Genomic DNA, 13,194 nt, shown 5'->3' with positions numbered 1-13,194 from the left:
CGCCTACCATCCGATTTAAATTTATGCGGCGATTATGCGCGAAAGAAATGAAACAATTGTTTCGAGACAAAAACGGTAAATCTACGTTTGTACATTCGAACCTACTCAGGCCAAGTAGATTTTAACTTAGATGTTTATTAAGGGTTTTTCAATTTTATTTTAGAATGGACTTTTTCTTATTGTTGTAAATCTATAGTCTTTTTAAGAATTTTTGAATAATTTCGTAACCAAAGCAAGCACAGAGATTCTGTCAGGTTCCACTTTACAAAGGTGAATATTTTACAAAAGCCACGCTCTCAAGAAATACTAGACACGTAAATAAACTCCGGACAATTTGACCGAAAACAATGTTGACTTAATAAAACTGCAACGCTTTACAACCGTATATGCTTGTTTAATCCTCTTAAAAAATGTGTAACCGAGAAAGACAGAGAACAAGCAAGTTGTTGAGTGTGAAGTATCGTGATGAGATCAAATTTAATCCCATTAATTTAAATCTGAACTTTCAATGCACACAATATATTTTTCAGAAAATCATTTCTTATTCTTTAATGTAACATTATTAAAAGTTGTACGTGCAAATAAAAATAATAAAACAGTGGTACTTATACACGTATCGGAAACAGATATAAAATACATCAAGCAGATTAAAATTGTTAGTCACGGTAATTAAGGGTTAATTTGAGAGGATAACTACGAGGGTCGTTAGAGATATGTAGTACTATAATTTTAATAAATTACTTTGGGAGTTTGAACAGCCGAAAAATAATTATTGACAAAGTAATGCATGTTTCTCCTCGCTTCTTCCTATCTGTACTTATTTTTGCTCGTTTCTATCTGTACAAATACAAAGTATACGTCCGGAACGTCGGCGATGCACGGATTTAGAGAGAAACGGAGGGGAGACTAGGAGAAATGGAGAGCAGCAGGAAGAGGTAGAGGCGGATGAGTAGAAATGCGGAGAAATGAGTAATTTGAATGAGAAGTTTCGAATTCTTAAGACTTAAAACACTTTGCTTTTATAAATTTTGAGACTTTGGAATTTTTGGGAATTAGAAGTATTGAGACTTTGAGGCTCTGAGTGTTAGAAATATAAAAATTTGAAAGCTTTGAAATTTAGGAATTATGAGACTTTGAGATTTTGGTCAATTTTGAACTTTGTAATATTAGGATTATGAAACTCTGAGACTTTGAGAATTTGGGGGATTTGAACTTTGAAACCTTGAAGCTTTGAAATTTAAGAATTCTAAAACTTTGAGACTTTGAGAATTTGAGATGTAGGAATATTAAGACTTTGACATTTAAGAATTATGGAATTTTCAATTATAGAAATTATGAAACTTTAAGACTTTGAGAATATGGGAGTTTCAAACTTTGCAACCTTCAAGCTTTAAAATTTAGGAATATTAAGACTTTGAGATATTGAGATTTAAGAATTTTAAGACTTGAGGACTTTGAAATTTAAGAATTATGGAACTCTAAGATTTTGAAAATTTGAGAAGTTTGAAACTTTGATATTTAATAATTATGAAATTCTAAGACTTTGGGAACATGAGACTTGTAGACTTTAAGGCTTTGAGATTTAGAAAATTTGAAACTTTGAGATTTTGAGATGTAAGAATTTTGAAATTGTGGAATATAGTAATTATGAAACTTTGAAACTTTGAGAATTTGAGAGTTTCAAACTTTGAAACCTTGAAGTTTTGAAATTGAGGAAAATTGAGACTTTGAAATTTTAGAAAGTTTTGAACTTTGATATTTAAGAATTCTTAAAATCGAAAACTTTCAGAATTTGAGGGTTTCATACTTTGAGACCTTGAAGTTTTGAAATTTAGAAAATTTGAAACCTTGAGATTTAAGAATTTTGGGAATTTAAGATTTTGAAAAATCAGGATTTCTACATTTTGAGATTTCGGAAAATTTAAAGTGTTGAATTGCGTGACTGTTGCACCTTGAAATGTTGAGACTTTAAGACTCTGAGACTTTGAAATTATGAGATGTTGAGCTGTTTGATCTTTACAATTTTGAGACTTTTGAATCTTTAAGACTATGGAACTTTTGGACTTTGCAATTTTGAAATTTTTAGCTTGTGGACGTTTGAAATTCTAAAACTGTGGAACTTTGAGGCTTTGAAAATTTAGGATTTTTAAACTCTGAACAAGAATTTTTTAAATATTGGACTATGAGAATTTGAAACCGAGATTTCTTAATGCCAAAACTTTAAGATTTCAGAATTTCAATCTAGATTTTTGTTATTTAAAAATTTTGGAGTTTTGTCTTTTCCTACTTCCACTCATCTCTTATCTCACCCGGACAACAAATACTGAAAATAACCAAAGAACTTGTAAAACAAATAAATAAAATACAATTCCATTTCCTTCTAATTTAAACTTCCCTATTTCGCACATTCCTATACTTCCTCACCTGAAATCAAAATACTTTTACTTTCCCCGAGCATAAAGCGTAGAAATCCTTGAATCTGGACAAATAGAATCGCTGAAACTATCCGTCCGTAATAATCCGGAAGATTAAAAATAAACGAACGCTTTCTCACAATATTCTCATTCATTCCATCATGAATTTTCATGAACCCAATATTATCCTTCTATGATTGAAATTTATGCCACTCAAGCATCGTTTCTCAGACTCAGCAAATCGGAATGAATAACTCCGTGATATAACTATAGAAAGTGTATCGATAGCAGAATATCTGCATCGTTAAATTCAATGAACCGATATTTCTGTTTATGGCGCATTTGAACGATTCCCATCGATTCGTAAACAATTAGTGTTCTCTTGAAAGCACGACTAACGCCGACAATGCACGTTTTCCATCTCGAATTTAATAAGTGTCAGCCTAAATAAGAATTAATTGTTCCACTCAAGATACATTAAGGCGGACAAGACCTTTGTCCTCGGGTCAGAACGCTGTACGAATGGATCGATCGATACGAAAATAGTCGTTAAAAAAAAGAACTGGTCCATGAAACAACAAATAGGAGGATTTAGATGTTAAAAAAAGAGAAACGATAATAATCAATTTTGTTGAAGTATAATCAAACGCGAAGAGCATTCCAGTGGAACGTAATGGAGCAACAATCTTTAGCGAGGTATTCGAACATAGTAATCAATATTGCAAGGTAAATTGGGTTAAGCATTCGTGCATTTTCATTCTTGACGATGCGAAATTACCATATAACTATGGACTAATTATATTATAATTGTATATTTTATTTCTGCTTGATAACGTTATTGTAAATATTGTGAAAATGATCTACGGTTTTATTCAAAATCTTTATTCTTATTTACCATGCGCATCAAATAATTCTATATTTTATTTAAGCTTGAAATTCGTGATCAAATTATTGTGATCAATCAAATTATTGTTTAATTACCATATGCTACTTTGCAAATAAATGATACGGGCTGATAAATTATATAATTGTATGATTTATTGTAATTGATAATTCGTAATAAAATTATTATAACCATCAGCTATACTGCGACAATAGTTTTTCAATAAAAATATTTATTCATTTCCTTTTATAATTTTTCCAAAATTACCATATGCATCTTTACAAATTGTACTTTAATTGTACATTTTACTTAAACTTGAAATTTGTAATAAAATTAACTGTCCCGCAAAAACAGTTGTTCACTTGTAGATAAATTACAATTATACTTAATTAAGTATAATTATTCATCTTCCTCGAAACTGATAATAAAATTATTTAACTGCCAGTTATTTCGTAAAAACATGTGTACTTATCTTAGTCGTGTTCAATTATCTTACAGTTAAGTAATGTGTATTATAACTGCACATGTTCGTGAAGTTTACAAGTTATTTAATCATTTCTTGTTCTGCACGTGTATAACCCTTAATTGGCAGAACTAGAAAATGATGACAATTTGAAAAAGAAAGTAAGATTTGAAACCGTAGTCGAAACCTCAATAGTGCCTTTTAAAATCTACTTGTGTCACTCGTTACCGCATTACGATCAATTTGTTCCACGTTCAATAATTACATAAGATATCATCTTGTTGCATTATTTTGCACAAACAATAAATTTTCAATGAAATTTTAAAAAATTCTATCGAACCACATTTTCAAGTCCATAATAGTTTTCACTGTAAAAGGAATTTTATTTTAACCTTAAATCATTGTAAATATGAAACCAATGTTTATTAGGATAATTAAATTTGAAGAAATGGATAAATGAATTTTGCAAATTTTACAGAGTAAACAAATCTATAAGAAACTGATTAGAAGAAACAATTATCATATATGTACTATAAGTGTTGTTAAGTTATTCTACTGTTCAAATTTTCTGAAAAATGAACAAATGAAATGAAAACTTCTATTAATAAGATTATTAATCTCTTAGAAACTCAATCTAGTTACTATTCGATTACAGTATAATCATATTACAAAAGATGTAACACAAGTCTTAATTAACACGTTCAGTCCCAACAGCAAAGTTCCAGATTTCAGGCAGGGAACTTTAAAACCGGGTCAAAAAGTTGCAGCGAGCCACATTGAATTGTAGGAAAGCATTGTGCCACATTTCTTGCAGTTTCATCTTTCTCGGTCCCTAATTTCTCAATAATCAATGAAATATCTTTGATGGGAACTGATAACCTACGACCTTTGTCACAAGCACAACTACTAAAACAATATCTTTTTATGGAAGACTTCGTTCCATTTTTCCAATTAAATATTTACGCTTGACAGAGATACAGTTGACTCCCGCTGTATTGCCACTTTCAAACCTTCACGCGTACTAGTTTCCAATTACAGTAGAATCTCGTTATATTTTTAATTGAACGAGATTTTTATGCGTTTTGAAACATTCGTTATATCGCCGCGTATGGTCTGGTTATATCATTTCACGTTATATTATGTTTTACTATATATTACATTTACTGCACGTTATATCACCTCGCGTTAGATTTACTATGCATTAAATCGCCATGCGTTAGATCACCGCGTATTACATTTATGACACGTAATATCACCGTGCATTAAATTTACTGTACCTAAAATTTACTTCGCGTTAAATCACCACGCGTTAAATCGCCATGCGCTAAATATCTCGCAAAGATAAACTATACGTTATATCGCCACGAGTTAAATTTATTGCGTGTAATATTTCTATGAGTTATATTTACCACCCATCAAATTTACTTCGCGTTATATCGCCGCGCATTAAATCGCCATGTACCAAATATCCATGAGTGGATATACTACACGTTATATCGCCACGCGTTGAATTTGTTACGCGTAACATCACTAGGAGTTACATTTACCACTCATTAAATTTACGTCGCGTTATATCGCCACGCATTAAATGGCTATGTACCAAATATCCATGAGTAGATATACTACATGTTATATTGCCACGCATTGATTTTGTTACGCATAATATCACCATGAGTTAAATACCACCTATTAAATTTACTTCGCGTTATATCGCCACGCATTAGATTTGCCAAACATTAAATACACTGTGGATTGTATTTATCGAACATTAAATTGATTTACTTCGCATTTGATTTTCCACGCGTTATATCGCCGCGCATTAAATTTATTACGTATTGAGATTTATGAAACATTAAATTGACTGCGAATTGTATTTATCAAGCAATAAATTTATCACATATTTGATTTACTTCGCGTTAGATTTTCCACGCGTTATATTGTCGCGCATTAAATTTACTACGCATTGAGGTATATCAAACATTAAATTGACTGCTCATTATATTTATAGAAGCAATAAATTTATCATATGTTTGATTTACTTTGCATTAGATTTTCCACGCGTTGTATTGCCACACGTTAAGCCTATACTCATTATATCGCCACACGCTAGACCCATACGCATTATATCGTAATAACTCTCCCTCAATGAACGCAGAAAAATCCACGAAAGCGATCAAAGAAGCTTTCTATATTGCCACCTCCAAGAATTCGCCGCTCCTACAACTCCACCCAAAGCAATGTAACGAGAGTCTACCGCATTTCGATAAATAAATCCAGAAAAGCCCACAGAAGCACTCACCTGATTAGCCTTGTTAATCTGTTTCTTTAACCCCGCGAACGCCATGGTGGTGGATGTTCAGCCGCTCTCCAAGGAAAACAAAGTCTGCAACAGAAATTTCCATGTATGCGGTTAACCAATCGAAACTTTCAATGAAAAAAAGGAAAGAAGGGGTTAGGATTGATGACTGTGCCGGTTGGCCGTATGCCAGATCCAGTTCCACGGACGGATAATTTTCAATGTTATCGATCGACCACGTTTTCCAGCATCACGATTTACTTCTGATGTAATAATTGCCGACACACATACACGCCGCACGGTAAAGTGATTCTTTTCAGTATCCCATGACCCCATGACGCGTACGTTGTACATGTGCACCCATATACTAACAAGACTGCCCTCAGAATTGCAGCCTCCTATACTGTGCCTCGTGTCTACTTGCTTCGAAATTACCATACTCGTTATATTTTTTCCCTTCCTCAAACATTACTTGACGAAGACATTTTTTTTTAATATTTCAAAACCCCATGTGGATATATGCACATCTCGTATACTAACAGGACTACCACAGAGGCTACAGTTATGTATTCCATGTCTAGCTGTTCTTTCTTAAACAATTGCATTATGCACGAGCCATTTTTGTTCTTTCTTTACACATTACTTGACAAAATGATCTTTCTTAATATTCCATATCCTGCATGCACAGAGACACATGCACTCCATGTATTAATAAAATAACTATAAAGACTGCAACCTACTGATGATCCACTTGTACTGTTCATAAAAATTAGATCATGTAGGTTGTACTTCTACTTTTCATTGATAACTTGCACGACAGGGTTCTTTTTAATATTCCATGCCCACAATATGTAGACACACGTGTGCATTTCGTATATTAGTAGGGCAGCTCCTGAAAATTGCAACCTCATACCTGATAATTTAATCGTTTTTTTCGTAAAAATTACGTCATCTACGTTCTATTTCAATTCTTTTACATATTACACGACAAAGTGATTTCTTTAAATGTCCCGCATACACAAACATGTGCATCCCATATACTTGCAGGACACCCTAAAAGCTACAGCGTTCTACCTAATAGTCTACACATTTTGTTCGTAAAAATTGCGTCATATACTATTTTTTACACATTGCACCATAAAGTAATTCTTTTTGGTATGTCATACTCCCCTAAAGAATTTGTACATGTGCATCCCCAGTGCATGTACTCGTAAGGCAACCCTGAAGGCCGTAGCCTACCTGATCGTAAAAATTAGATCGCGTACTATTGGTTCACACATTGCACTATAAAGTGATTCTTTTTGGTATGTCATACTCCCCTAAAGAATTTGTACATGTGCATCCCCAGTGCATGTACTCGTAAGGCAACCCTGAAGGCCGTAGCCTACCTGATCGTAAAAATTAGATCGCGTACTATTGGTTCACACATTGCACCATAAAGTGATTCTTTTTGGTATGTCATACTCCCCTAAAGAATTTGTACATGTGCATCCCCAGTGCATGTACTCGTAAGGCAACCCTGAAGGCCGTAGCCTACCTGATCGTAAAAATTAGATCGCGTACTATTAGTTCACACATTGCACCATAAAGTGATTCTTTTTGGTATGTCATACTCCCCTAAAGAATTTATACATGTGCATCCCCAGTACATGTACTCGTAAGGCAACCCTGAAGGTCGTAGCCTACCTGATCGTAAAAATTAGATCGCGTACTATTGTTTTACACATTGCATCATAAAGTGATCCTTTTTAATATATCATAGTTTCCTAAAGAACATGTGCACCCCGTATACTACCAGGATAGCCCTAAAGACCTTTTAGTCACTATCTAATCGTTTCGTGAAAGTTACATCTCATTTATGTCCTTACAAGTTAACAAAATGATTTTCATTAATAGCCCCAATGCGCAAAAACACATGTGCACCCCATAAACTACCAAGGTAGACCCGGAGTCTGCAGCTTCCTAGACATTACCTAGCTCGTAAAATTACATCATTTCTGTCCTTCCTTTACACATTGCACGACAAAGTGACAATTTTCAATATTCCGTGTCTCTCTACTGCGCATGTTTCACATGTGCACCCCGTACACCATCAGAGTAGCCCCGAGGCTAAATCTTAATCTTGTGAATCAGAAGTAGCCGAGGCTGGTAGTTTCTCCCGTCGAAATTACATCACGCACGTTTCGTACCAGTTCTTCTAACAAGCCTGTCGGAGGATGAAGATCCAAAAATAGACTGTGTAGCTCTCATAAAGAGGAATTAACGACAGTCTCCCAAGACAGACGCTAGAGGTTCTTCGCGGCCCTTCGTACGAGAAAGAAATTCACCTACATGCCTAACTTTGTTCACAATGTTAGACGAAACGTACGTGCCAGCGATCGGAAAGCGATAAAGAGGTTGACGTAGGGGGAGAGGGAGAGCCCCTGATGAACCACAGCAGTGGGAACGAAATATCGCTAAAATGTTCTGTTCTGTTGAATCGTGTCGGATGATGAAACGAAGAATGTTCCTAAAGGATGCTGATGAGGACAGATGAATCTCTCACCTAGTTAGGTCCAAACAGCACGTCCAAACGACGACTGAAAATGCGAGGCACAAAGTAAAACTCCAGAGATCCGCGTGGACCGCGAACACCACAGGCACCACCGACCCGCACGTAGTCGGTTTTGCACACTGCGCCTCTTCCTCGAAGGGTAGTTTTCTAGCTGACGATCGATACCCGGCCACGAGTCTCTCCCTCCCTCTCCTTGGTTCTCCTCGTCCATCCCTAGATCTCCTTCTCTCTCCCCGACTTTGCCGTCCCACCCGTCTCTCCCTGCCAGTGCTTCCTCTCCCTGTCTCTCCCTTGAATCTCCTCGTCTTTCCCTGACTTTCCCCTTCTCTTTCACCCTACTCCCTTTCGGTGTTGAGCAAAAATTAATTAGAATAACGAACAAAAAGATCACGAGTGAATTCGATTTATTCGTTAGTCGGAAATAACAGACAGTAATTTCGTGAGTGAATAATGAATAACGCGAAATTGTTCTTTAATTTGAAATTTCCATATAAACGAGGTAAATGAATGTCGTTTGTTTATGTATGAGATAGTTCAAATATTAAATATAGATGTACTCAAAAATTGTAGCTTAATCTTCTTGTGCGATTTTTTGAATTTAAAAAAGGGAACATTTTTGAACTCTCACAAATAAGTAACTAACAATAAATATGTTTATTTAAAAAAAAAAGTGATATAATATACATTTTTTAATTTTGAGAAAACACGATAAGAAATTGTAGTTACAACAGATGATAAGTTTTTTCAATAATTTCGTTAATTATGAAATTTTAAAACAGTACATTTGAAAACCTAGGCTATCATAATCGCCTCCTAATAAAAAAAAGAAGAGAGTCAAGAGAATAACCAGCAATATTTAAGTTTTATAAATTTCATGGCGGATTTATCTAACAAACAATAATATATAACTTATATTTTATGGATGATAATAATAACAACAATATTTACTAATTTCTGTGAACAAAATGTATTTTTATATAAAATGATTTTATTACAACGTGTAATAAAAAATAAATATACATTTAATATATTAAAAGAAAAATTAAACTGAACAAAATTATTTGCTTCAAAACAGAATTATGTATTTTAAAAAACCGCCACCACTACAAAACGACCGCCTCAGGCTATAGCCTACTTAGCCTATATTTCGATCCCTGATTTTACTTAGGTTATACTTCAGGTTTTCATCTGTATCGACAATCAACTAATTATTCGTTTGTTATTGTTAGTCAAATAATTATTTTGCAGCTGCTTTCACGTTTCTGTCCGCGGCTTTTCTCGTCTCCCTGGCCTTCCCGTCTCTCCCTGGGATTCACCGTCTCTCCCCCTCGCTAACTCGCCCCCACCCTCTTGTCATCACGCCCCCAACATCCCCCCCCACCATTTCAGCCGTTTCACTCTCGCGTGCCATACTCTTTCATCCTAACCTCTCCGTTCTCTCATTCTCTCCACTTTCCCTTCTTCCCTTTTTCTCTCTGTTTTCTTTGTCATTGACTTAAAATTGACTTTTCAGTCAATTTTATTTAGCTTTCTCTGCGCTAATTGCGTGTTGTGTTAACCCAACCCCCGTTATTCACGCGTTTCTGTTCCACGAATGCTCACGGAACCCGAATGCCTGTTCGACGATTACTCCCGGGGCAAAAGGCGAAAGGGCAATACGCGGAATTAACGCGCACCCATTCAGTCTGACGATCTATCAATGAAAGGCAATGACACGTCGATAACGTGATTTCCCTCGATATGGGAGGGCTCTTTACTCGAGTATAAATAAATGAATCGGTATGCTGTTCTTTTAGTTATGGTTGACATCCTTCGTGGAGCATGATCTTTGTTATGACTTCGAGTGTGCGAGGAATGTTAATTTTTCTGAAGTTTTAGACATTTTCATTATTCTAGAGGTGTCCGATACGTGTAATGTGTACTCTGGCGAACGTCGCAAAATTTCCTAGGAAAATGATCACACAAAGGACACCATCGCTTAGTGATCATTGATCGATCGATTATCAAATCACAAATTTATAAATTTCATAATTTAGAGATTTGGAAATTTGAGAATTTGAGAATTTAAGAACTTCAAGATTTGACACTTGAGAATTTGAGAATTGTTACATTCAGAAATGTTTAAATTAGGTAGTTTTAAGAATTTATTCACAATATAGACCGCAACGATCCTGAAATATTGATATTATACATGTATTGATCATTTGAAGTTTCCGTTAGGTATAAAATGCTCGCGCCTATATATTTGTCGCCAAAATATAACGTGCCGGTAGGTCAAAAGTCCATAAACGTTGAAACATGTATTTTACCAACTGACCAGATTTACGATTACGTTATATTTCTGCGAAAATCATACAGGTATTCGCATCGCACTGAAAAAAATGAACTAAACGTATATAGTTACTTCAATGGAGGTACTCCACGCTATATTTTACGACCTTACTATATTTCCAACCCAACTATACTCTAGAAATTGTGCATTAAAGGTCACAGTATTAAATGCAACAAAGAGAGCACGGAAAGGTGTAGAAAACTTGCATGAAACTGGGAAAAGGGCACAATATGCTGAAAATATTTATATCGTCGGTATCACGCGTACAGCCGTATTTATGAATTTAATTCTTCAAATTTTATCGTCGTCATAACAATAATAGTTCACTGCCGGCTACCGGCTACGCAATGTAATAGAAAAATTCCAGCGAAATTAAAATAAAAGAAAAAATGACGGGTCATTTTGATTCATATATAAATGCAAAAGTAATTTTATCCCATCAAGAATTCATAACTTTAGAATGTTTAGTCAGAAAGGAATCATCGCAAAACGACTGGGCCATGGTGCTGCTATCATTCGATAACGTTTTGTCGCTTTGCACGCCCCCCGTGTGTCTGAGTGTACATCCTTTCTGTGCAAACCACCCCCACACGGTTCGTAAAAAATACTTCTAAAAATATACGTCAGTCCGGCAGGAGACATTAATCTGCCGAAGGCCCCCAACTTTTACTTTCAATTTCTACCAGCTTTACATTAAGTCCGTGAGTACTCATATAAAAAACAAAAATGTTTCATTGAGACGCGAGATATCGAAATTAAAAAGAAACATCGAATGATATATTATATCGACTTCAACGTTAATTTCGAGAAACAACCCGCAGTTTGGAAAAAATGCAATTTTGATTCACATCTCGGGTAATGTCACAACTTTCACTTTTGTTATGTAGTTTACTTTATAAGGAAATATACATTTCAAGAATTCTACGTTTAGTTGGAAACAAGTGTAATATATAAATAAGTAACAAGAAAACGGGAAAACCGATGAACAAGAATATCGATACACCCAGACCTGTGAGTCGCCGACTCTCCGGACGAATATAGGAAAACAGTTCGATAAAAGTTGACAGATAAAAATATACATTTATATGTTCGTTTTCCCCCATTTCGACGAAATTAGTACTGACAAACCCAAAATCATAAAATTCCACAGTTCCAAAATCCCAACCTCCTGAAATTCTAAAGTTCTAAAGTTTAAAGATTCTGAAATTGTAGAGTCTAAAAATCCAAACCCAGCATTAAAGTCCTAAAATTGTAGTGTCAAAGTTCCAACATATCAAAATTAAAAAGTTAACAAATCTCAAAATTCAAAAATTTCTAAATTTTTAAGTTTCAAAATTCTAAATTTGAAATCTTAGAAGATAGGATATAACTTTCGTGCATCGCCGACATTTTGGCTGGTTTTTTGACATTTGTAGGAAAACAGCACAAGAAACAAATGTACAAAAGAAAAAAATTTCAAAGTTCCTGTTTTCCTAATTTGATTTCCAAATTCTAAAAATCTAAAATCTTAAGTACTCTCTGCTTTATCGATCACAACATTCGATCGATACGTACTAATTTTAACGTATTCAATAGCTGGAAAAATCGTAAGACTGGTATACATAAATCTCAAATATTTTAACTTCCATTGAATTCTTCAAAGCAATGAAGTTTTACAGGTTACATTTCAAACCGAGAACAGTGAAATTATAAAAATTGCATGGAAAATAACTTCATACAGTTTCGATCTATAACCAACCGGTATACACGTTGTATATAAATTTAAACTTGCAATAATAATAATCATACAACCAATCATAGACGCTGTTATAAGCAATTAATAGTAAATATGGCGTCCTCCTAATGTTCATTCTTGTTCTCAAATTTTCCTTACATTTCATAAATACGTAAAACTAAAATACAAATTTAATTTATTCTTTGTACGTAATGAATGAAAAAGCCAAACAATTATAAAAATTTCAACTGAACAAATAAATCTGCATTGCATCAACTGACTGAATCAACTTGTTAATTCAAACGTTTCCCATGTATGTATCATGAAATGTAGAAATTCAAAATAATATACAAAATAATGCAAATAATGTTTTGATACACTTACCGAAGCAAGACTTAGTGAGAACAATGCACTATTTAAAACTGGAATCCAGTTAACCCTTTACTACTGTTTGACACAGACGACAGCTGTTTATCGTTACCAATTATGACACCAGATTGCTCTCTCAACCATGAGCTAAAAAAGGTGGGAAAAATTA

General features: G+C 34.4%; 1 protein-coding gene and 1 long non-coding RNA gene across 9 annotated transcripts in view; one reads left to right on the top strand and one right to left on the bottom strand.

Moving 5' to 3' along the window:
* EndoA (SH3 domain containing GRB2 like, endophilin-A) overlaps positions 1–13,172 on the bottom strand; it is a 27,702-nt gene extending 14,530 nt beyond the window's left edge. For 4 of the 8 annotated variants that reach the window (XM_076533100.1, XM_076533101.1, XM_003700215.3 and 1 more), the window contains exons 1-2: positions 13,041–13,157; positions 6,060–6,143 (exon numbers count right to left, since the gene is read on the bottom strand). In XM_076533100.1, the coding sequence (XP_076389215.1) occupies positions 6,060–6,104 (45 nt within the window). In that variant the 5' untranslated portion in view covers positions 6,105–6,143; positions 13,041–13,157. Of the gene's footprint in view, positions 1–6,059; positions 6,144–8,601; positions 8,953–13,040 lie in introns of all 8 variants that reach the window. The other 4 variants (XM_076533096.1, XM_076533098.1, XM_076533097.1 and 1 more) reach the window with 3 other exon arrangements.
* LOC143264696 (uncharacterized) lies at positions 10,268–12,936 on the top strand. Its single transcript, XR_013038621.1, has 2 exons — positions 10,268–11,797; positions 11,874–12,936. It is a non-coding gene; the product is annotated as an uncharacterized LOC143264696 (long non-coding RNA).
* Positions 13,173–13,194: the final 22 nt, after the last annotated feature.

Source organism: Megachile rotundata, chromosome 6 (assembly GCF_050947335.1).
Source record: "Megachile rotundata isolate GNS110a chromosome 6, iyMegRotu1, whole genome shotgun sequence".
Lineage (NCBI taxonomy): Eukaryota > Metazoa > Arthropoda > Insecta > Hymenoptera > Megachilidae > Megachile > Megachile rotundata.
Note: the sequence above shows the minus strand (reverse complement) of the source record. Positions and strands in the feature narration are given on the sequence as shown.